The sequence below is a fragment of the Ochotona curzoniae genome, unplaced genomic scaffold, assembly GCF_017591425.1.
Source record: "Ochotona curzoniae isolate NIBS_2020 unplaced genomic scaffold, NIBS_Ocur_1.0 scaffold_2683, whole genome shotgun sequence".
In the NCBI taxonomy this organism is placed as follows: Eukaryota; Metazoa; Chordata; class Mammalia; order Lagomorpha; family Ochotonidae; genus Ochotona; species Ochotona curzoniae.
Window position 1 is genome coordinate 9,328,086 of NW_024467100.1, and position 26,202 is coordinate 9,354,287.

Consider the following 26,202-nt stretch of genomic DNA (forward strand, 5'->3'; position numbering starts at 1 on the left):
AGTTGTTACAGAAGACAGGGCCTCCTTCTGTTTTAAGTCTGAGTAGTATTCCATTACACATGTCTATCACCTTTTTTTTAATCTGTTCATCCATCGATGAGCATTAGATTGATTCATTACTTTGGCTACTCTGAACAATGCTGCAGTGAACATGGGAGTGCATTTATCACAACAAACTAATTATTTATGCTTTATTAAATACAGTATTAAATATAACCTGAAATGGATTTTTGGATTATATAGTATTTTTATTTATTTATTTTTTCATATCTTTATTTTTTATTGTTAATAACATTGTATTATGTGATACAGTTTTATAGGTGCTTGAATTTTTTTGGAAAACACATGTACCTTTTTCTATATGATTCTAATTAAGAAAAAACAATTGAGAGCAGTAAAATTACATTTCTTGAGTAGTATCAGGAATGAACAGGAATTCAGGGAGTTGAAAATATGCTTTGAAACAGAAAGGGCAAGTGTGAAAATTCCAATTATTTTGTGGAATTTTATGTGACAGTTTATAAGAATAAAAATATCAGTGGTAATACGTGGTTACTGATATCTATTCCAATATCACTAGGAATTGAGGTGGGGTGTTAGTTGGTACAATAGTAAAATGAGTTAAGCCACCAGTTGTAATGTTACATCTCACATGAGCACTAGCTGAAGTCCTTGCTGCTCCACTTCCAATCTTGCTCCCTCGTAATGAAACTTGGGAAGAATCAGAAGATGTCCTAGGTCTCTAGGCTCCTGCCACCTATGTTGGAGACATGGATGAAACTCCTGGTTCCTGACTTCAGTCTGGCCCAGCTGTGGCTGTTGTGGCAATTTGGGAAGTGAAACAGAGGGTTAAAATTTCTCTTTCTCTCCCTCTCTCCCCTTCTGCCTCTGTTATGCTTCCTTTCAAATAAATATTTTATTTAAATTTTTAAAGGGGAATTAACATGTATTGAGTATTAAAGTAAATCTTAGCAGTAGTGTATAACAGGCCACCCCAAAACTTAGTGACCTTAAACTGCAGTAATTTATTTGTGGCTTATTCTACATCTTGGCAATTGCACTGAGAACATCAAGACAGTTTTTCTAAGCTGGGCAGTGCTGAACTGATCTTGGGCGGACATACATATTTCTTCTGTGGGATGATATTTAGGATTGGGCTTTCTGGTTGAATCAGCTGGAGTGACTGGGTCTTCTTTCCATTGTTCTTAAAGATGGCAAGTAAGGTCTTACCAACAGTGAAACCAGAAGCATGCAGGGCTTCTTAAGATAAGACTCACATTCAGAACTATGTATCATCCTTCTTTCCAATATTCATGGCCAATCTAAGACTAAAAGAAGACTGCTTATTAATTCATACCTCTAACATAAAACATGGAAATTTCTCATGCGAAACAAGTTTCTAATTCTCTATAGACACCAAATGAGAATCCTGCAGCTTAATTAAATTCTGACATTAACTACCCAAAGTAGTACAGACTTCACAGTTTAAGAGCTTAGTCTCACACAATGCCCTCTGTTTTAGAGGCCAGGCACAAGTACTGGGTGTTAGAGTGCACACACTTTGTCCAACTTAGCTACAAGTCAGAGATTCCCACACCCTTCTTCAGTTTCGTAATTTGATGTAATGTCTACAGAACTGAGAGAGACACCTTATTTACCTTTATCATTTTATAATAAAGGATATTATTAACACATGATCAGCCAGAAAGCACAAAGTTTTGAAATATCTGGGAGCACATGTGCTCATCATCTAGGAAATTTTCTCAACTTTGAATTGGGGATTTTTGCTCAGGCTTAATTATATGGACATGAGGAATTTTTTTTTAAAAAGATTTACTACTTTGTTTTGAAAGTCAAAACAGGGATTCATTGCTTTTCATAGACCATCAGTAGGGAGCTTGAACAGAAGCAGAACAGCTGGGACTTGAACCAGAACCCACATGGGATATTGACCTCACAGGCAGAAGCTTTAGTGCTACCCCACAACACCAGACCCAGATATGGTTGTGGTTGATTATTAACTCAGTCTCCATGCATTCACAGAAAATGAATTTAGGGTTGAAAGATTCAAACTTTGCTTATGACCCTATCTTTTCAGTATTTTTTTAAAAATCAGTAATTGCAAAAACATGGAAGCAACCAAAATGCCCATCAGCTGAAGACTGGATAAGAAAGTTATGGTTCATCTACTCCATGGAATACTACTCGGCTATTACAACAAAATGCAGTTCTTTGTGGCCAAATGGGCCCAAGTGGAAACCACAATGTTAATGGAAATGAGCCAATCCCAAAAGGTTAGATACCACATGTTTGCCTTAATTTAAGATGAAATGATGTCAATATGAAAAATACTACCTGTAAGATGTAATATTATCTCAACCTCAGCCTATCTCACATGCAATCAGATATTGTGAAGTAACCAATGAAACAACAATCAATGTGAGTCAGACTGCTTATGATCAGCATCAAAGAATTGTAAAACCTAATATACTTTTAATTCCCTATGTTATTCCGTAATGAGGTGGGAGAGCGGAGAAATCTTCCATCACCCTAGAAGGTGTGAGGAAGACGTGAAATATTAGTTACTCCTCACTAGGGCATTGAGGATTTCTCTGCACACCACCCTAAAACTGCTCTGCAACTAAACTGTTGATACATGTCTTGTTGGAGTTATAAGCCAGTCTAGACTACCTGAAAAAATAGCCAGGTTTAGCAAAATTATGCTTCAACGCTATTAAAGGCTAAATATTATAATGAAAATAGACACAAGACAGCTGAACAGTAATCTATAGCTATTTTAAGATGTATAGAACTTTTTGTATATAAACTAAAATTGAAATGTCAATGAAGTAATCACAGGATGTGGTTCAGAACTTGCATTTTTCTTCTTCTTTTAACATATTGGTTACTCAATACTATGTCAATTAATTCCATAATATTATAAATTATTGCTGATGTCATGTTGGAGCTTTTAATTGATCGGGATGATACTCTGCTGGCTCTACCTTCAGACCAGACAAGGTCTCCCTAAGAAGCCGTTGAACTCATCTGGACAATAAGATGCTGGACTCTATACTTGGTATATGCTTGCAATGAAGGAATCTCAACTGAACTTGCACTGTGGTTATGCAACAAGGTGAAGGAATCCACCATGCAGGGAAGGTTTGGGGAGGGGAAATCCCAGTGTCTATAAAACTGTGTCACATAATGCAATATGTAATTAATTAAATAAAAAAGATTTATTTATTTATTTATTTATTTATGCAAAAGGCAGAGTTACCGAGAAGGAAAGACAGGGAGAAAGAGAGAGAAAGAGATATCTTTCATCTGCTAGTTCACTCACCAGAGTCACAGTGGCCAAAGTGGAGCCAGTCAGGAGCCAGGAACTTCTTCCAGATCTTCCACATCTGTAGATACGACTGAGGACTTGAACCATTTGCTGCTCTTTCCCAGGCACATTAGTGGGGCACTGGATCAGCACCCCTATGGCGTACTATTGCCACAGGCAGCTGTAGTCACTGTCCAATAGCACTGCTCTGATCTTTGATTTTTTTCTAACAAGCTGTTATTCTGAGAGTGCCAAGGAGTCCACAAAAAACTGCCTCACCAGAACAAAAGTTGCTCCTATTATTAGAAAACTCCCAGAGTTTTAGAAAGTCAAGATCAGAAACTAGTGTCAAAGACCAGCTATGATATTAAAAGATGATCCTAGCCCTCCTATCATTCAAGAAATTGCAAGTTTTAGGAGCTGTGTCAGGAACCCGGGCCAGTGATCAAAAATTTATTTTTACCATGTTAAAAAGACACAAAGCCAAAATAATCAAGGCCTGGAGAAATAGACTCCACCTCTTTGGAACAGGAGCCAAACTGTAAGACTAGAGCTACAAGATGAACTTGTAGTCATTCTTTTACAAATATTTATTTATTTTTATTGGAAAGAAGGAGAAACAGAAAGACCTTCCATCAGCTGGTTCATTTCACAAATGGCCACAATGGTCAGAGCGGAGCCAATTCTAACCTGGGAGCCAAGCATCTTTCACATCAGTGCAGGTTAACAAGGCTTTGGGCAATCCCTGGCTGCTTTCCCAGGCCACAAGCAGGGAGCTGGATGGGAAGTGGAGCAGCCGGGATATGCACTGGTACCAAAATGGGATTCAGCATTTGCAAGATATAGATTTAGCTATTGAGCCATTGTGCCAGACCCTATAATAATTTTTAAATTTAACTTTCCCTGGTATAGGCTACTGCCTTGTGCCTGGCAAGTGTTGAAGAGATAAACAGCTAGCAGCTGGCAGGCATTCTGGACATGGTTATACCAAATTTGAGTTAACTATACCAGTGTACCAACATAGCAACATAGTTACCTATTCTTTTTTTCTTCTTCTTCTTCTTCTTCTTCTTTTTTTTTTTTAGATATGTAGGGAAAGTGAGGAATGTCAGACCAGAACATGCCACACTAGTCTATAGACTGGAGGTTGCAGATTGCTGAGGGAAGGGGGCCTGGGTACTTATTGGAATGGGAGCTGCTGCCAAGGGCATGTTTGACAGTTGAGAAGTGACTTCTAGGAGCTTCCATGGACTGAGCCACTGCAATTACAGCTAGGTGAGGGAACTATGATGGAGTGGGTTAAAGAGGGGAAACCAGAGGCCATGTCTGGGTCAGGCCAGGACACCCACCCACATGGGAAATCTGGGCTTGGCTAAATAGCATTGCCTGCTGCCTGCTGGTGCATGCACAATGGGGCTGAGTGATATGCTTGGTTGGTCATGACACTGTTCATAAGTGTCAGAGCAGAGATGGGCCAAGTCAGGCTGAGCTGCAGCACCCACCCAGACATGAAAAACTGGATTTGGTGCAGATTCTAAAGATGATTTGTGGGCTCATGGATTTGCCTGGAGAGCTGGAGGTGGTAATGAGCTGAACCAGCTGGATCATGGAACTCACATTCGTGGGAGCCAGGGATGGAAGGGGAGTGAACTGGGCCAGGCTGCAACACTCACCAGCATTTGTAAAGGTTGAAACTGAGGGTAGACCATGCCAAACACAGCCTGTTGCACCAGCCCGAGATCTGGGTGCATGAGATCTGGACTGAGAGTGGGCCTAGTAAAGGAACTTGGGGAACTCCTATACTAGGCCTCAATTCCTACAATTGAGCCCAAGAGGCAGAGTGGGGGTAGGCCAGAACAGACTGGGCTATAGCACCGCCATCAGAATGTGTGAGTTGAGTTTGGCGGGGAGGGAGCAGGTTGGGCTGGTCTAGTCCATAGCCCACATTGACATGAGTGAGAACCAGGTCAGGGGGCAGGCCAGATCAAGTTAGATCTCAGCTCCCACCAGTTCACATGAGGACTGGAAGCGAGCCTGGCTGAACCAGGCTGTAGCACTTGCTAGAGAATGCTGAAACTGAGGGCAGCCCTTTTCAAACTATGCCACAGCACCTGCTGAAATATGCAAGACTCGGGGCTCCAAGCAGTCTCATAGGGGAACTTTGGGGACTGCCTTCCTGGGCCATTACTTTCACCGTGGAGCATGGGGACTGAGGCTGGGGATGGGCCAGTGTAGGCACAGGACAGGCTTGGCTAGACTAGCACATCCACCCACTGGGATACATAGTCAGAATGGGTGAAGGCCAGCTGGGCTAGCTTGCAGCACCCACTGTCAAATTCTGGGATTGAATGCAAGTCATGTCCATGTGCCTGAAGTGCAAGACTGTCTGAAGATTAGGCTGGGCCAGGCCACAGCACCCATCAGTTCACATGAGAGATGGCAATGGGGATGCAGAATGGGTCATTCCAAGTAAGTCCTCATCTAGGCCAGTAGAGGATACCAACTCCCTCATCAGAGGATGGAAAGCAGAAGAGGTTGGACCACTCTCTTGGCCAATTTTTGCAACATGGCCCTGGTCTTGGGGATGCACTAAGGTGGATTTGGTCAGCCAATAGATCTTAGAAAGATTTTTTAAATCCTGGTGCAACAAAACTGACAACAGCTCAGAACTTTCAAAATTAATCAAGTAACACTCTTGGAACACTTTTCCCAACATTAAGGTTTCTAACATGTCATCAAATGACCATCCCCTATCCCTGGGTGCTGATGTAGTTTGATAGCAAGGAGTGGCTCCCTATCCTTCAGTGCGAAAATAAGAGAAAAAAAAAAATGGAAACATTGATCCCACCCACCTTCCTCCATACTTCGACCCTCCCCTCCCTTTCAACTATATAAATAATGTTTTTTGATTATGTAGATGAGCAAACTATGTATTTCATATATACAGACTTAAGAGGATAGTGACACTTCCTAATGTGGCACATACAACATGAAATGTAAGCTCTGGCACTGATTTCCTGGAGCAGAAGGGACGTGAAGTTTCCAATTCACAGCTCAGTCACAATGAATAATGAAGGGAAGTTAATAACCATATCCACATTCCAATTTTGGATTTAAAATACGGTGCTCACTTTACATTATGTGGTGTTACACATAAAGCCAATATTCCTATAAAAATAGTTAAGTTATACTGCATTTTGGCAATTGATGTGTCTTCTACCTCACTGTCTTTGATCTATAACACTTCCTGTCTGACTCCCTCAGGCTCTGAATTTATATCCTTTGTAACAAGCTAAATCAGATTCAAACAGATGCCAGAGGTGCCAATCTTGAAAAGCAGTCAAACCAAAACAAATCCATAAAACGTAAGCTAATTCACACCCAAATAGTACAGAGAACCCTCCAGCATAGTTTTAAAAAAGGCATTTCTCCAGAGCAGAATTATCAGGGGAATGTTTTTTGTAACATGCAGTGAGAGCTGCAAATGAGTAGTCACACATGAAATGAAATTTAGAAGCCATAGAATGCTCACCAGTAGATGAGTAACATTGTATTAGTATTTAAATTTTAAATTCTTCCCAAAAATGTCCCGAGTTTATAAAATCACAAAACCTTTTGAACTTTACAATTTAAAGTATTAAACTATTTATTTTTTTTACAATTTCAGAATGATAATTCAGTTTTGGTTAAGGGAAGTGAAACAGTGAGAAAAACAGTTTCTATATAGAATGAAATTAATGGGAAAGCTGTAGTCCTCTTCCACTCTCAGATAAGTAACAGGTGTCCCCTAACTTTTTCAAGGATCAGAACAAGAGTACAGATGGAGGCTTTTATGATATACTAGGGAGATTTAAAAAGTTTGAGAAAATATATGTTATAAAAAACTACATGGAATTTATTTTTGGTATCAAAGTTATCTCTTTTTAAATTCCATTTTTCAACGAATTTTTGGAAGTAGTCTTATATACATAGGGCTCTAAAGGTAACACATCCACTTGATGGATTCATGAAATATGCTTTGTTCCTTACTCAACACGTATGCATTCACAAGGACCTGGAAGTCCTGATTCAAATACAAGAATCTTAGATCCTCAGAATGTCACAGTGGAACATGTCTTATAATAAGTTTCTGGTTTCCAGCACCAAGTTGGAAGCTTCCTCCTTCTCTATCACACAACACAATAGTGAGGCAAGCCCGCCTGTACTTGCAATTTTCTTATGCTTCTCACAATAAGTGATACCTTGGCCGTTCCTCAGAAAAAAAGATAGCCACAAGGATGAAAAAGTTAAAAATTGATGCATCTCAGTGAAGACCATACACTCATTGTGTTATGCTTGCCATTTTATTTTTCAGAAGGTTTAGCATTTTCACAAAATAGAAATGTAGAGGAAATGACAGTTTTACTAGTACAAAAAGTCTCCATGTAACAAAATGAGCTATGGAATTGTAAATGTTGAATCAAACCACTGCCTTAGATTTCAAATATAGTGTTTATTCTGCCCCTGTTGTCACGTGAGTGTGGATCTGTGACACTGGAATGAAGGGCGTTCACTCTATGATTCTGTTCTAATTTTTCCCCAAATTTTTTTTTTTTAAGATTTATTTTTATTATTTTTTCATTGGAAAGGCGGATATACAGAGAGGAGAGGCAGAGAGGAAGATCATCCGTCCGATGATTCACTCCCCAAGTGAGCGCAACGGGCCGATACTATGCCGATCCGAAGCCAGGAGCCTCTTCTGGGTCTCCCACGTGGGTGCAGGTTCCCAAAGCTTTGGGCTGTCCTCAACTGCTTTCCCGGGCCACAGGCAGGGAGCTGGAAGGGAAGCGGGGCTGCCGGGATTAGAACCGGCGCCCATATGGGATCCCGGGCGTGCAAGGCGAGGACCTTTAACCACTTGCGCCACCGCGCCGGGCCCTAATTTTTCCCCAAATTTTTAAGCAAACTTACTTTGATGCTCCTGGGGATGAAGCAGTCTCAACTCATAACAAGAAATCACTTAAGAAAAGTCTCTACAGCCAAAGAACAAAGTCTTTTAACACGAGGGAGTGGAATATTTTTATCTGCAGGCAGGGGGAAGAACAAGATTTCCAGGTGACAATAATTTCCAAAGAAACCTGAATGAACTTAACTACTATATTTTCCTTGAAATTCAGTAATGATTATTCTCAGGTCTCATTTCTGTAGCACTAACGGATGGCCACAGAAACCATTATACACACACTTCTGTATACAGCCGCTGGTGTTGGAGTCAAGGCAAGGTTAGCAACAACAGGAACAACACACTTATTTGTCTAGTATTTATTTTAACTAGTATTTAACTAGTTATGTATAAAGCCCTGTCAAGACCACACACTCCCTTTAACTATCTTCTCCCACTGCCCACCAGATCACCTGTTAGAAGGAAGCTAGATAGTAAACACTCAAATATGGAATATGAGTGTCTGATGTAATAACTTAACCACTGTGTCAAATACTCTTTTTTATATATATGAGAAAAATTTAGAGCTTTCAGTTTCTATATGTACTATATGGGTGTTGAATTAGCTTACGTTTTGTGGATTTGTTTTGGTTTGACTGCTTTTCAAGATTGGCACCTCTGGCATCTGTTTGAATCTGATTTAGCTTGTTACAAAGAATGTAAATTCAAAGCCTGAGGGAGTCAGACAGGAAATGTTATAGATCAAGAACACTAAACAGCAAGATCAAGAATCACTAAAACAGCAAGCATGTTTGTTCGGTACAACAGTTAAACAATTGTTTGAGGCGCCACATCCCATATCAGAGTGCCTGGTTTCAGTGCTGACTATTTTCTTCTTACCCTGGGATGCAGCAGTTGAAAATTCAAATATTTTGATCCACACCATTCATGTGGAAGAGCCAGATGGAATTGCAGACTTGTGTCTTTCCCAAATCTACCTGTTACAGATATTTTCAGAGGGAACCAGCAAATGAACAATATATTTATAATCTGTCTCTTTTTCTCCTTTGACCAAAATGAAAAAAATACTTTAAAAAAACAGCCGTAGTTACTTTTAAAAACTCAGTATAAAAATTAAAAATAGAACCAAATTAGCTAAATAAATTACGCTGTTCACAGTCAACACTGAAAAGTGAAATCAGGGTGCCAGCATTGTGATGTAGTAGGTTAAGCTACCTCCTAAAATGCTGGCATTTTGTAAGGGCATCAGTTCAACATGCAGCTACTTCACTTCCAACCCAGCTCCCTACTACTGTGCCTGTGAAAGCAGTGAAAGTTGGCACGGGTGCTTGAATTCATGTGGGAGACCTGGAAGAAGCTAACTCCCACTAGGGCTGCTACCAACCATCACAACCATTTGGAAAGTGAATCTCTCTCTCTCTCTCACTAATTCTGCCTTTCAAATAAATAAAAATTTTATTAAAAACAGATAAAGGTGAAATTACACTTTGGACATCAATAACTATGACTTTTGTATCAGTAACTTAAACACAACAAAATATTAGGACTTAATTAAAGTGAACTTTCATACTATAGCTGTAAACGAATGTAATAGTATCATAAATGTAAAATTTTATATTGCTAGGTGAAATTCCTTCACTCAACAAAACTGAGACTAGAAAAAGAAAATAAGCAATATAATCTCAACTTCCACTCAATCCTTAAACAATAAATACATTTTTGAGTTTTATACTTACTTAAAATATTCTTTTCTGGTGTAATAGGGGATACACAAATATTGATAGGCTATTGTTACCACTTATAAAGCTCTTTTCTATTGATTATAGCTATGATTCCAAGTGTAACAAGATGTCTAGTCCTTCATGGTTATTACTTGTTGAGTGTTTACATCATCTTGGACATTGGTCCAAGACTTTTACAATATAATTGCTTTTTCCTCATAGCATCAGCACCATCCCCTTCAAGTGGGTATTTTTATTTATTTTCACTAGTGTGAAATTGATTCCTATAGAAGCTCAAGTCACACAACTCATAATAGGCAAAAAATAAACAAAGGCAACTGAAAGATGACAGAAAACTCACAAAGCCAGAAGAACCTGAGGGTCACCTTGACATTTTGCATGTACCTGTGATACCGTGTGCCTCTTTGCCTGCTCTGAAACCTCTTTTTATATAGCAAAGGTCATTGACCTTATCTAGAATACAGTTGACATTTAATACAAATCTCAAGTGGAAAAAAAAATAGTTCTATAGAAAATGGTGTTGTATCAGAAAAATGCAGACATTTCAGCTGCCCTTTATCTGTTCTTCTCTGCTTACAGGAAGGTCAAGAGTCATTTATTCACAGATAACACTACGTATTTCCCAAGATATTCTTGTGGAAAACTTTAGATTCTGGGACCTTAAGTAAAAACTTGAGGGTCAGGATTGACATGAAATAGCGGGTAAATCTGCTGTCCACAATACCAGCAATCCACATAGGCATTGGTTCCAGTCCCATATCTAATCCAGCTCCCCGCTGATGGCCTTGGAAAGGCAGCAGAAGATGGTCCAAGTATTAGAGCTACTGCCATGCATGTTGGAAATCCAGATGATGTAGTTATTGAATCCTGGCTTCTTCCAGGACCAACCCTGACCATTGCAGTTACCAAGGGAATGAATCAGACAATGGATGATCTCTCTCTTTCTCTTTCTCTTTCTCTGTCACCTTCCCGCTTCCTCTCTCCTTTTGTGTGTGTGTGTGTGTGTGTGTGTGTGTGTGTGTGTGTGTGTGTGTGTTCCTTCCTCTCTAACTCTGCTTTTCAAATGAATAAATATGTCTTTTAAAAAATTCTAATTGACATTTGATGGTCTAGAAAGTGCATGTCAGGGCTATAATTTTCTCTTTGGTTTGCCTCCTGCTTTGATCAAAGCTGTGGCTTCCCCTGAGACAGATAACTCAGGATATTTTTATATCTGTGAGACAAAGTGGGAGTTGTCTGGCAGCTGAGGGGTTTCATCAGGTATGTGGCTAGTCAGTAGGAGGTGGTCCGATGGAAGCAACAGAGGTTGGAGGAGTGTTTCTGCATTGATGAAAAGTTCCCCATCTCTAGGGCGACTCAGGTACATTCTTGGATTATGTGAATTTCAATGGGACTGCAGTCTCACCTGGGATCTGGTGGGAGTAATTTTTATTTCCCGGAAAGACGAAATGCATGATAACTGAAGCCTTGAGGAGTTCTTCACACCAGAACGCCAGCCAAGTGCTTACATAATTGTGCTAATTACTGATCATCGTAGTCTGGGTCACATGGTGTCTGGTGTTTTAAGAGACTGTTTTACTTCCCCTTTTCACTCTAATATCGTGGCCCACTGTTCTCCGAGAGGCATCTTACTCATTCTGTAGCACCGGAGTGAGCCTGCAGTCAGGGCACACGCTGCTTCTGTGACCTGAATGAAACTGGCCTGCCTTCTAAGATCTTCTCTTCCTCCAACCCCTGGAGTCAACTTCCATGCTGCTGTGGTCATCCTTGCTGATCCTCGGTAAGTGGTAAGGAGGAACCTCCACTCTGGGGAGCGGGGGTCTCACTGTAAGCAAACGGCTTCTCTTCAGAAATGCCACATCACAGACTTTGACTCATGTTTCAGACTAGCAGGAAATAAACGAAGGGGGGAAGATACGAGTAAATTGATATGAAGGTAATGTAATCATTGATTTCCAAAGGTGTGCTTCTCATCCACTTCTGCTTTTAATTACTTAAAGAAAATTCCTCCTACTCTAGAGTGGACTTTCTACTCATATGAAACCAAAAACTATAGATATAGTCAATTACCTTTTAAAAATATAGTTTCTGGAAACCCAAGGTAAAAAAAATCTGAATTTCTTGTGGGTAGGACTATGTCCTAATCATGAACTAGATAAAAATGATATTTTAAACAGTATTTTCTCTCTCTATCCTAAGATCTAAATGACTTTAATGATTGAAAAGAACGTGTGAATAAATGAAATGGCTTTTCCTTGGGTTCCCAACAACTTCCATGCTCCACTTCTGCAGTATTTGTCAGTGCTGGTTCACAACAGGCACCGAATTCCCAGCAGTTCAGGCTAGCGAAATAAAGATCAGACAATATTTTGTACACTAAGTATGTATCTCTGTGTTTATCTTGTTCTACCTGTACCTAAGACCTTTACTTAAGGAAGAATTATTGGTGTGATTGGTGCATAATGAAAACTCAATTAATAGTGAATGGATGGATATAATTAGCATGACACACAATGCATAGCCTATCACAAAAGATAGAGTTCTAGGAGAGAGAGGCTCTGCCCTAATAAACTGTGATTTTAATTGGGAGACCCAAGTACAGGTGCAAGAACTTCTGACCTGGCATGCAAGAAAATTGCTACACAATAGAACATAGGATCATTTGGTAACAATTAGTTCTTGTTCAATTCCAATTACATGAATGTCTCAGACGCTATTCTAGGAATACCTCATTTAGAGCTGGCATTGTGGCTCAGTGGCTTAAGCTCTGCTTCTAATGATGCCCTTGTGATTTCTGGCTTGAATCCTGGCTGCTCCACTTCTGATCCAATTCCCTGCTAATGTGCTTGGGCAAACAACAGAAGATGACTCAAGTGTTTGAACTCTTACATCTGTGTGGGAGAACCAGACAGGGTCCCAGGCTCCTAGCTCTGACCTGGCCCAGCCTCAGCCACTGTGACTACTTGAGAAATGAACCAAAGGCTGCAAGATATCATCCCCTTTGTGTCTCTACATTTCTTTCTGGAACTCTTTCTGTCAAAGAAATAAATCTTTTTTTTTTTAAAAAAAGAATATCCCATCTGTTAACTTAAGGAATTATTAGACACTCAATTAGTGAGGGCTGTTCTAACTGCTATTTACAAATAGGAAGCTAAGGCATACAGACTTCAGTATCATGCCTGAGATTCACACAGCCAGTACAGTGGTAGAATTGGGATTCAAACTCACAATCTGACGTAGAAAACTAGCTGTTTGACTTTTATTCCATACTGTATTATATATAGTTATATATAATATAATATAATATAATATAATATAATATAATATAATATAATATAATATAATATAATCCAAATAAGCTATGAAAGTCTCCAAAGTCAGGAAAAGAGGGAGACTGCTTCAGCCCAAAGGCATCTCAGAAGGCTCCAAGGAGGAGGTGTGACATCATCTTGGTCTTTTTTTTTTTTAAAAAGATTGATTTGAAAGAGTTATAGACAGAAAAAGAGAAAGAGAGATCTTCCATCCACAGATATTCCATCAACACTGCAACAGCCATTGCTGAGCCTGGCTGAAACCAGGAGTCAAGAGCTTCATCTGGGTTTCTCTCATGGGTGGTGGAGACTCAAGCACTTAGACTGTCCTCCACTATTTTTACAAAATTATTATTATCCAACAGAACATCCAGAACACAAATTGTCTCCTATATAGGATGCTAACATTGCAGGTGGTGGCTTCACCTACTATACCACAATACCACTCCCCATCTGGGTCTTAATGCTTGAGTGTGATTTAATACTGTGTTTTATTTTGGAAATGAGGAAAATGAAACTTGGAAACTTATATTCATCCAGAGTCACACAGCTAAAACTCAAACCAGGTTGCCTGAGTCCACAGCCTGTGCTTTGGGCCACTGTACCATCTGCCTTCTCTGGAGTGAATAGGACTGAATGTGTTTCTGTTTCTTTTGGCTGAAGTAGAAGGTGGGTAGCTCTAGGGGTACATGGTTTGGACCTCTTTGCTTATGCTGACATCTGGCTCTTGTCTCTCTTGCAGCTGCAGTCAGTGGACAATTCGGTAAGTGCTCCCCCTTTTTTCTCATTTATTACTTATTAGACATTCTCTATCTCGAATGCTTGGAAAAGGAGATCCAATTGTCCCTTTCACCCTTTTCCTAAGGGTTGTAGGGACACAAAAATATGTCAGTCTGGTGACTTTCACGCCCTAAGAATCAGGCTTTGGGGGGACTACTCTCCAGAAGAAAATCCACCATCGTGTTGGATAAAGATGCAGGGACTGGGATATGAGTCACAGGAGTCACAGAACAGGGAGGGGCACCCCACCCCATCCTTACAAAACATGTCAACTCTTGTGGACCAGGACCAAAATAAACCTCTACCTCAAGGGTACGGTGTTGTCCCCAGTAACTTGTCCAAACAGCAGCACTCTGAATAGACATATTTTTTTCTGTTAATAGTTCAAAGCATGATGACTCTGACTCCCTATCCATCTGGTGGTCAACAGAAAGTCCAGTTTTCCATTAGCAGCTGTTCTAGCATGCCTGTTGGAATATTTACAACTCACCAAGTACTTTTTGGGAGTTGTCTGCTGTCCTTGCTTAAGTCAGCAAGAGCCACGACTTTCTCAATATATAATATTTCTTGTGGTTCCAAGATCTGCTGTACTCTTCATCAGTATGTGGACCAAGACCAATTCCTACACATCCCTGCCTTACTGAAGACTATAACTTTGCTAGTGGCTCTTGGGAAGAGAAGTAGGGCAAACAGCGCTTTATGTCAGCCACCAGATGAACTCAGTCTCAGAGCCCACAGGCTTATTGGCAACTTCATGAGTGAACTGACAAGAGGTGCCTCTTGGCCATAGGGCCATCTGCACAGACTAGGCACACTTAGACCAAAGAGGTCCAGGCTGCCTACAGCACAGGTAGGAAGTCTCCTTCTCTCAAGTAGAAGAGCCACTGCCTGGTTGCCTGGTTTCCTATCCTCAAGTGCTTACCATGTATGTAACTGGTAGCAATGTCTTCTCTTTAGCAAAAACAACCCTCTTGCCAAGAAAGACATAGAACATTTGTCCAAATCCTTAAAGGGAGAACATGTTTGAAGTATATGAAAGTCCAGTTTCTCTAAAACCTGCATTTGAGATATTTTACAAATTTTAATCCCCTAAAAAAGAGGATATTCCCATTATGTTTGAGTATAAATTAAAAATCAGCTTGTGTGGAGATGAGAGTATTAACTTCAAGTTTTTAAAAAAGCAATTTCTTATAGTTTTTAAGTGTAAATATTTCCCCTTATCTAAATTGAAAATACACCAGAAAGAAAGCACATTTAATAATTCCACATACAATTTTACAGTAAATAGTACAACCCAGAAAAGAGAAAAATAAGATAAAATAAATTGAAATACAGGTTTTATTTTCTGCTTCGTAAAAGTCAAATTACCTTAGGTAGTTTATAAAACAAAATAGGCATCTAATACTGATTTTTTTTAATTCGTAGGCTGCCACTGCTTGCAGCATCCTGACTGTGTTTCAGGTAGGCAAGAAGGAGATTGAATAGGGAATTGAAGCTTCCAAGAATCCAAGAAATTCCTATGTGTCTCTTTTCTTTCAACATCAGGCTCCTTTCCCTGGAACCTCCATTCTGCAATCCACTCTATGTGCTGTTTCTCTGACATCTCTCAACCCAGACCTGAATTACACAGCTGAGAAATCAGTGTCTTGGTTTTTGAAACCTGTTGGTAGATAATAGACTAGGGAGAAAGGCACTGGGGCTAACTTTTGAAAGGCAAAAAAGTACCTTCCTTATTACTGATTTTGGTCTCTTCAATGTTTACAGTCTTTTCCTACCACACTTTTCACTGGGTTTGTGAGTTGTCAGAGTTGTGGTTCCACAAAGAAATAGAGAGAGCTCCTATCTGCTGATTCAGTCCCCTAAGTGTTTGCAATGACTGGGGCTGGACCGGAACTAAACCCAGGAGCTGGGAACTCAATCCAGGTCTTTCATGTAGGTGAGCAGACCCAGTTATTTAAACCATCACTCTCTGGTTTGTAGGGTGTGTTTTAGCAGGAAGCTTGAGTTAGAAGCAGAAATAAGATCCAGTTACTCCAATATGTGACACTGGCATCTTAGCTGCTGGTCCAGAAGTCTGCCACCTATATAACTAACCAACTTCACAAATAATTGCATCTTGAACAGATTCTGAAATAGGATCATGTCTATTTGTAATTCATTGAACCTACTCATATTTCTACAGTCTAGAGAAGGTACCATTAAATCAAGGAGAATATTCCAATGAACATATCTATCAGTGAATACTTTGAGTATAGTTGTTTTAGTTATTAATCCCCACAGGCTCATAGCTACAAATAGATAGATGATAGATAGATAGATAGATAGATAGATAGATAGAGAAGTTAAAAAGAGCCCAGTAATACCCACTTCTTGTGTGCTACTTCCCCTAACCTAAAATCTCCTCCACAAAGGTTGCAAAGAAAATCCTCAATTGAGTGGCTGGCATTGTAGCACAGCAACTTAAACCACTGCCTACAAAGCCAGCATCTCGTGTTGGAGCACCAATTTGAGCAGCAGGGATGCTCTGCTTCCAATCCAGGTCACTTCCAATGTACCTGGAAAATCAGCAGAAGATAGTCCAAGTGTTTGGGCCCCTGGAACCCACATGGCAGACCCAGATGAAGTTCCTGCCTCCTGGTTTGGGCTTGGCCCAGCCCTGGCCTTTACAGCCAGTTGAGGAGTGAATCAGCAGTGAAATGATCAGTCTTGCCCTCTCTCTCTCTTTCTCTCTCCCTCCTTTTCTCTCTACCCCCCACCTCTCTATAATTCAGCCTTTCAAATAAATAAACATTTAAGATGAAAAGAAAGTTATAATTGAATAAGCATTAAACCAGAATGTGATGTGAACCACAAGCAGTCCACTGCAAAAGACACATAGGAATCTTAGCTTTTTTTTGTTCCCATGCAGGTAAATAATAAGTGGTCCTCAAGAACAGCACCCTTTGCTGTTCACTTGTCTGAGCTAATTGGCTCTCGCACAGAGGAGAAGCAAACTCCTTATAGCTTGGTGCCAGCAGGTAGTTCCGCACACTGAAGCACATGAGCCTACCCCACTTGGGGTTCTGTCCTCAGGCAGCAGCTGGGAGGTAAAGGATGTTGTTTGAAGACAGCTCCTGAGATTACAAATGGGTCAGGGGCTTATTTAGCCATCAGAAAATTATAAACATTTGAAATGACCCTGAGGTGAAAGTACCTTCCTTTATTTTCAGCAGGGAGAGAGTGAAGCTATCTGCAACCAATTTACATTTACACGTAACTTTCTGGCTTTTTCCCATCCTTATTTGAAGAATTTTAAGGTCTGATTTTGTAGATGGCTCCCTGCACCTGGTCTCTTTGTAGCTATCTGCATAGATCTTTTATTTCAGACAACAGCCAGTTCACTTCTCCCAAACTTTCTGCTTATCAGTAAAAACGCTGCTTATCAGTAAAAATGCAACTTGGGTGCTTTTCCATAATTGAGCCCCAGACTTCTATACTTCCTCCATCTTTAACCCACAGCTGACCACAAACCCATGCCATACATTGCAAAAAGAAAAAAGAAAAAAAATGACTTCTCTCTTGATTCATCTTAGTTTCATGGGCTTTGGCCTGTGAGTCAAACTGGTAAAAGATAAATAAGAGGTTGGGTCAAGGAACTTTTTTTTAAAAGATTTATTTATTTTATTGAAAAGGCAGATATACAGAGAAGGGAAGAGACAGAGAGGAAGATCTTTCGTCTGATGATTCACTTCCCAAGTGGCTGTAAGGTCCCAAGGTTTTGGGCCATCCTTGACTGCTTTCCCAGGCCACAAGCCGGGAACTGGATGGGAAGTAGAGCTGCTGGGATTAGAACTGGCACCCATTTAGGATCCCAGCATGTTCAAGGCAAGGACCTTAGCCATTACGTCATCGCGCCGGGCCCAAGGGGGACGGTTTGATTACATATATTCACAGGGGAATTCTCAAAGAAATATGTAACTGCAGAAGATAGCCAGATGATTGAGACTTACCTACCTTCTCAGGCCAAACAAGAAGAAGTAGAGTTCAAGCTACTGAGTGCAGGAGGTCAGTTGTGGGAAGATGGCCATAAAAAGTAACGTAACAGATGCCCCTTGATAAGGTCTGTTACCAACACTTAAGTCAATGCTTCTCCAATGTTAACAAGCATTTAGGGATCTCTATTCAGGTATGGAGAGAGGGGGCAACTTCTAAAGATGGAACTTGCCTTTACAAAAGGAAATTCTGTGCCCCGTTTTTAGAACTTCTGCTGCTCCAGGCAGTTCTTCATGCTCTTTAGCCTAGAATAATCCATACACCAAAAAGGATGTTTGGAGATGCTAATTCTGGTACCCCTCACCCACAACCACTGCTCTGAAAAAGGTGTGTGCAATGTGGAAGCAGCTGTATGAGTCTAGGAGAAATGCAGTTCCCAAGTATCTACCTGAAGGTCTGGTCCACTGGGAAACAGAGTTGGTGAGGCTCCCTCCATTGCCATCAGTGAAGGGCTGGAGCTAAGGTTGCTCTCTGAAGACCTGGGAGAAGCCACTGCACCCTAAAACAAGATGAATATAGTGACTAGTAAGACTAGTAAGCTGGGGATTTTGAGGGATTCTCCAAAGCCAGGTATTCACTTGTCTCACACTGACCACTGCAGCTTAAAGTACAGCCCCTCCTTTTCAGACTCACTTCTTTTCTCCTCCTCAGCTACTACACTACCTCAGCCTGCGATTTCCCTTGATCCTCCATGGACCACAGTCTTCGAAGGAGAGAAAGTGACTCTGACTTGCGATGGATTTCACTTGTACAATACAACGAAAACAATATGGTACAACGGAAATAATAAAGAGACACAAGGAGAGTTCATGGAAAACACCTTTGTGGTTCGTAAATCTGGAACGTACAAATGCCAGATCCAGGACTCGCCCCACAGTGACCCTGTGCATTTAGTTTTTGCTACAGGTGAGAAAGATGGTGACTTAGTTACAACTTCAAGCACAATTATGGTTTAACTCAGCTCCCTGGAACTTTCAAGAACTGAGGTCCTTCATCCCTCTCTAACCCTTGACCTCAGCTATTTGTTTCGCATTCTACCAATGTTTTCCAACCTACTATTAGAATGTTTAAATGTTTACCATTAATCTACATACTTTCTTACATGCTCACATAGTCAACAAAACCAGCTACTTTCAGGAGAGGCGAAACTGAAATTGCCCCTCAACACAGAAAGGAGTTTAGTAATGGCAGTACTTAATGCGATAGGTTGAGGCTAGACTTTAGGGAATGGAGTGGCCCCTGTGGGTTCTATTTTCTGGACTGAAACAGTCACTTAACCTCCCGTAAGCTTTCTAGACTGGACATAAAGCCAATGAGGACTGTGGAATTCTCCTGTAGCTCTAGCTACTGATCTGAGATCCTGCCTTCTAGGATTTGACAGCTATCATAACAGAGAAAAGTACACACAAGTAAATGCACTGAGCCTAAAGCAGCGAGCAGGAAGTTCAGAGGAGAGTAATCTCCAGCCTTGGCTCTTTAATTCCCACTTTCCCTGGCATCTTCCTCTTCTTCATTCCTAGTTTTTCGTCTGAGCTCCCATGTTTCTTCCTGGGCAGTTTCACCAATTTAGAATCATGACCCTGGTATGACTCATAAAAGCAGGCATTCACTAGGTCAGCTAGGAGAAGGGATAGAGCTATAACCATAGAGGACCACATCCCTTTCCCTTGGACTTGGATTTGCATTTCCAACAATATCCCGGCCACATAACACCCCACACTGTAAATCTCTTGACAATAGGCTTGCCACATAAAACATTGCAGGTACTATAATAGCACCTGCTACATTTTCCTAAATGGTCCCTCCTCTACAGCTGCCCTCAGACTTAGTAAGTAGATAAGAGTTTATTCTGTGACATCAGGGATCTTGATCACATCTGTTTGGCTTTTCTTTTCTGTATCATAAACTTTATATTTTGAAATTGCCCTTGATTATTGAATAGATATATTTAGTATTTAGCTATGAATTGTTTCTGATATGCTTCACTCTGATTTGAAATGAGATTAATGTGCTAGAGTTGGTAAACCAAATCCTTGGAAGAAGAAAGCAGTAAAGTCTGTCATTCCAGACTGGATAATGACACACATTGGAAAGAAGTCCCCCTGAATGATATTGTTTTTGTGTCATTTTGCAGCCACTGTCATCCTGCAGTCCCCTTATCCTGTGTTTGAAGGTGATGCATTGGTTCTGAGATGCCAGAAAAAGGGGAAACAGAAATTTGTTGCTGCAAAATATATTTATGATGGGCATCATGTCTATAATTCTAATCAAGACTTGGATCTTATCATCCCACAAGCAAGTTTAAATAACAGTGGCAGCTACAAATGCCATGGATATGAAGACCAACACACTCATATTGATTCAACTGTTAAAATTATTAAAATCCAAGGTAAATCCTTCATTTCCTGTAGATTTACCCAGCAACATTGGGGTGAGTAAACTGGATTGGAGGGTTAACACTGAAACTCTAGATCCATGAAAGGCATGAGGCCTTCAAGAAGTGGAGAGAGTAAACTGACTGGGTTGGAAGAAAACTCAGTTTGATGGGATTATTCTGCTGTGTGCCTGGAGTTTCCTGGGACTGAGACGCTGAGCCTGCCTCAGCCAGGGTGCTATGTATACCCTCATGCTGAGAACTTGACTTACCTTTTCTCTCTAGAGTTATTTCCACATCCAGAGCTGAAAGCCACAGACTCTGAGCCTATAGAGGGGAGTCCTGTCCTCCTGAGCTGTGAAACACAGCTCCCTCTAGCACGGTGGGACACTCCTCTCCAATTCATCTTCTTCCGAGATGACATGGTCATCCTGTCTGACTGGAACAGGTCCTCAGAGCTCCAGATCCCAACCATCTGGATTGAAAACTCGGGACTGTATGGGTGCAGTGCTGAAACGTTGACCCACACTGTCTACAAACACAGTTCCCTACTAGAGATCCGCGTGCAAAGTGAGTGTGGGAGAGCCTGGTGGGCCAGTTGGTAACAAGAGGCATCCTCCCTACCTCCTGCTTGAGCTGCTTCAATGTCTGAGGGGCAGGGAGTGTCCAACAATGATGAGTTTGGTCATCCTTACAAGTCACCAGTCTTAGACTGAGAAATAAGGAGCCTTAGTGGAAGAAACACAGATTTTCTTTTCCTCCTCCATTTTCCTACAAACTCAGTCTTCTTTTCAAACTCTATCATCTGGAAGAGGTACACGTGGTTCATGAAGTTTGATGCAAGAAAACATAGGTCCTGCTCTAGTTGGCAGATTTCAGGATGCCAGAGCTTGAGGCAACCCATTTAGAAAACAAGCATTTGTCTCGTCCTAATCATTAGCAATAAGCAATTTGAATCCCTGTGATACAAACTGCAGAAAAGAAGGAGCACTCTAAAGAGAGATGTAATACATATCACCTTGACGTGAGCCCGAAAGTAGAACTTCTGGAAACTGGTGGGGGTCCATCCTACAGCATTGATGGCCACTGTTGCTATTACCTGTCCCTCAAAACAGTGCAGCTCACCTGTTGACATATCCAGCAAAACCTAGAATGCTTCTCTGAGGATAGTCAGTGTTTATCTGAGGTCTTATGTATGAGGATGATACCACATTCGGTGATATTCTAGTATCTAACAAAGATAAACTTGAAGTCCCAAGAAAAATGACCCTGACCAATGCTCCTCTCCCACCCTTGGTCCTCACCTACTATCTCTTGTTCATGCAGGGATCCCTGTGTCTCAAGTGTCCATAGAGATCAAGCCCCCAGGGGGACAGGCATCTGAAGGGGAGAAACTGGTCCTTGTCTGCTCTGTGGTCGAAGGTACAGGGGAGACCACTTTCTCCTGGCACAAAGAGAACACAAGGAAGCATGTGGGACAGAAAATTCAGCGTTCCCAGAGGGCAGAACTGGAGATCTCTAACATCAGGGAGAGCCATACTGGGAAATACTACTGTACAGCTGACAACGGCTTTGGCCCCGTCCAGAGCGAGGTGGTGAACATCACGGTAACAGGTGAGTGTTTGTAAACAAGGGCCTTATTTAGGGGCAAGCATGACCAATGTCACTTGTATGCCTCTCCGGTTTTCTGTTTCTATTTTGCTGTCCTCCACTGTGATCAACAATGTCTTCTATCAGAGTGCTAATGACTCAGACTAGAGTAAGCTATCCCAGTGAGGGGATGCAGGCCAAGCAGCCATTTTGCCTCTTGGGGAAGATTTTGTGTGTCTGTGCTCTAATGATGTCAAAGGGAACACTTGTTTCCTTAGCAGCACCTTAGTGTGGGATGCAAGTCTCTCGCCTTAAGTGTTTCCTATGCTTCTCCCAGCAATCATTCATAACACTTCACGTAGTGCCCTAAATTCCAAAAGAATCAAAAGTACAAGACACTTTTTTCCCTCATTACTATAGGCTTGTGGGAGTCTCAGTAATCACACTCTTAGTAGGTTGGGAAACTTACAAGTACAGAAGTTAAAGCCTGGTTGTGTTCATAGAAGAGAGAAATCTCGCTCTGAGATTGTGAAATTCTACCATGTATTCTTCTCTTCCTCTTTTCTTGAAAAGCCACACTAACCTAAACTATCTTCTCATTCTGCAACATTGCTTAAGGAAACGGTTTCTGCTGGGCTGCAGTCTTTCTCTATTGCAGACTGAGCTTCATCACCTAGTGCTATGTAACACTAGTTTTTTTTTTTTTAAATAAGTTACTGAAAAGTTGGATTAGAAAAGCATCTCAATAGAATGCTCAGTGTGCACTGTCTTCTTTTGCCCTATTTTCTCTCATTCCCACCACTATCATTCTTACCTTGCTCTACCAGAACATTACTCATGACCTTGATGCTGCTAAGGCTAATAAGCAGTTCTTAGCTTCTACTTTACTTGGCCTGTCTCCCCCTTTGGGCAGAATGAGTCCATTGCTCCTTACAACACTTTACCTCTTGATATCTGAAACGTAATTCTCTGTGCTTTATCTCTCCATCAGACATTCCTATTGGGTTTTCTTTCTAGTTTCTCATTGTATCATTTTTTTTAGATTTCTTTATTGTATTTGTAAGACAGATTTACAGAGAAAAAGATTGATATAGAGAGGTCTCCCATCCACTGATTCACTCCTCAAATGGCTGCAGTGGCCAAAGCTGAGCTGATCCAAAGCTGGGAGCCAAAAGCCTATTCTGGATCTTCCACATGGGTGCAAAGTCCCAAGGACTTGAGCCATTCTCACGTGCATTCCCAGGCCGTAAGCAGGGAGATGATTGGAAGTGAAGCAGCAAGGACATGAACCAGCACCCATTGGACATGTTGGCACTATAGGGCAGAGGCTTATTGAGCCATGATACCAGCCCCTCCTCATCCTGTTTCTAACCCAAGACTCCTGGAGTTCTGATCTCAGACTAACCTCTGCTCACTGTCTAGATTAGGGTAGGGAAACTTCTTTCTGCCAAGGGCCATGTGAATATTTATAACCTCAATCATGACCCATACATAATTATCAGCTTAAAAAGTGAGCTGCTACAGACTATTGAATGTAAGTCCCAACCACAGTTACCTTGTCAGGGTCAGACACATGACTGAGAAGGCCTTCTGTGGCTGTGGGCTACATAGTCCCCACCCCCTAAGGTCACTTCAGCCAGCCTCAAGACTGTGAATGCACTCGTTACTATGCACTTGGGACTCCACACTCAACCTACGCCCTAGATATGCAGTCTGAACTCAAGATTTCTCACACTTAAGTGTCTCAAGCAAATGCTCCACTGGAGTAGCTCATTATCATCTGCAGTGTAATTCATCCAAAACCAATCTCTTGGTTCTCACTCCAGATAGATTCCTGCTTATAGCTTTCTCTTGGTGAATGTAAAATTCTCTTCTCCTAGTGGCTCAGCTAAAACAAAATACATATATATAAAAATATAAAATATATATTTATATATTTTTATAAAATATGAAATATATAATATATACTTATATATTATATATTTATCTATATCTGTTTTATATATTATATATATTTATAACTATATATATATAATTCTGAACTTTTTTTATTTCACGTTCCACATTCAAAATACCTGCAAGTCCTGGTGGCTGTGTTGTGAAAACACAGTCAGAACGGGACTGTTTCTAGGTTCATTCTAGGTTCATTCCACCGGCGTCCTTGCCTGCATTCTTGTGATAGTAACTGGTCTTCTGCTTCACTCTGCTCCTCTGATAGTTTTTAGTATAGTATCAGAGGGAGCCTTTAAATTGGATGCTGTTATCTTTCTGTTCAAAGTACCTCTTGTCTGCCCAACTCCTTCAGAATGAGACTCAACATTTTCTCAATGACTCATCAGGACTGGCATTATCTGCCTCCATGTCCCTTTGACCTACCCCTCACCACTCTGCCCTCACCAACTCCTTTCCAGACAATCTGGTCATCAGTCTTTTCCTCAAACTCTGCAGGCGCCCTCCACATCAGAGCCTCTCAGTTGCTCTTGCACAGTATCTTCAAGCTCATCTCCTTGCTCACTCCAGAGCTCTACTCATCTTTTTAATGAGTCCTGCCTCAACCACCCTTAATGAAACAACAGCTCTTTCCACCATGCCACCCTTTCTGGTCCTGCTTGATTCCCTCTCCACCACACTCATCATCCTCTACTGTGCCTTGTATGCTCTTGTTTGTTTTTTGCCTTTTCCCACCCTTCCATTCTTCTCACATTAGCCTCATGTAGGTGGATCCCCCTTTTAAACCACTATTAAATTCCACATACCTGGAACAATGTTTGACTCAACTCTACATTCAGTAACTACTTATTGAATGAACAAATTTTTCACACATTATCTTCGTAGTAATGATCCTAGAATATAAAAATACTACCATGAACTTTCTTCAGAAAAAGGGAACTGAAGAAACCCAGAGGGTTTCAGTTATTTATAATACGTCATGGAGCTTGTACATGGTAACCCAGATCTGAACCTTGGTAAAATCATTTACCTCAGAGCAAGAGAGCAACATGAAAGCACTCCTAATCTGTGCCAGGTATGTTAAATAAATAGAGAGCCTGGCTGTTGTGCAAGCGGTGAGCTAGCACAGTAAGAGTGATTACAGTGCAATCACTGTAATCACATCCAAGTTTATTTAAAACTAATAAAGAAAACACACACACAAAATTGACCTAATGGAAACATCAGAAATTCTAAACAGTTTGCTCTATTGTATATATATTTTTGTTATTTCTTTTTTTCTTTTTTGTCCTTTAGAGTACTTAAGGCACAGGTTTTATGAGTGATCCAGCATGTAGAAGCATACACACACTCTATTTCTCTGTTCCTCTGCCTCTAAGATAAATATATATACACATACATACATATGCATGTATGTATATATGTAAATTATGTATGTATATAAATATATATGTATATACATTATACATATATGTGTATATGTATATATGTATGTATATATGTATGTATGTGTATATATAAAGTATATATATATTTTTAAACTTAAGTTTACTTTAATGCAGAGAAATTTGAAATCCATGCATAAGAAGGGTCATCCAAAAAGTTCATGGGAATTGCATGGATTTCAGATTTTTCTCAAATAAGGTAATCCATACAAGGTATTCCCTATTCTGCGCACTTTTTGAAATGCTCTCATCTATATGCATCTGCATACTTTGGAATTTCCTCCAAAGTGCTGGTTTCTAAAATAGTTAACTGGAGGTACAGGCAGTTGTTCCCTCTGCCATTCCCACTTGGCCCATCCAGAGTGATTTCTCTGTAACCTGGTCCAAGGCATCCTCATGAACCTCCTTTCCTAAACCGTCTGTTCTAGAACTCAAGACCCCAGCTGAGCTGAGCGAATGTTCTAGGGTTGTGTGGCAGGTCCCAGCCCTAAACCTCCCCTTGCCAGGACTCACAGACTTTATTTCTCCTTAGGGACTCCAGGAAAAAGAAAGGCCTTTGTCGCTCTGGGATCTTGCGGGGGATTGTTCCTGCTCCTGGCAGTGGCTCTGCTGTGTTACTACTGGTGCTGGAGGAAACAAGGTTTGTGGACTTTTCTTACCACTGCTCAAGGCTTCAATAAAGTTTCTGTCCCTTCCATGCTTCAGTAA

General features: G+C 40.8%; 1 protein-coding gene across 1 annotated transcript; it reads left to right on the forward strand.

Annotated features, from left to right (window-relative positions):
- Window positions 1-5,764: 5,764 nt before the first annotated feature.
- FCRL4 (Fc receptor like 4) lies at window positions 5,765-26,202 on the forward strand. Its single transcript, XM_041003296.1, has 8 exons — window positions 5,765-5,797; window positions 14,066-14,086; window positions 17,012-17,120; window positions 18,787-19,041; window positions 20,270-20,524; window positions 20,795-21,079; window positions 21,836-22,123; window positions 26,027-26,202. The coding sequence occupies exons 1-8, from the start codon at window positions 5,765-5,767 to the stop codon at window positions 26,200-26,202; spliced, it is 1,422 nt and encodes a 473-aa protein (XP_040859230.1).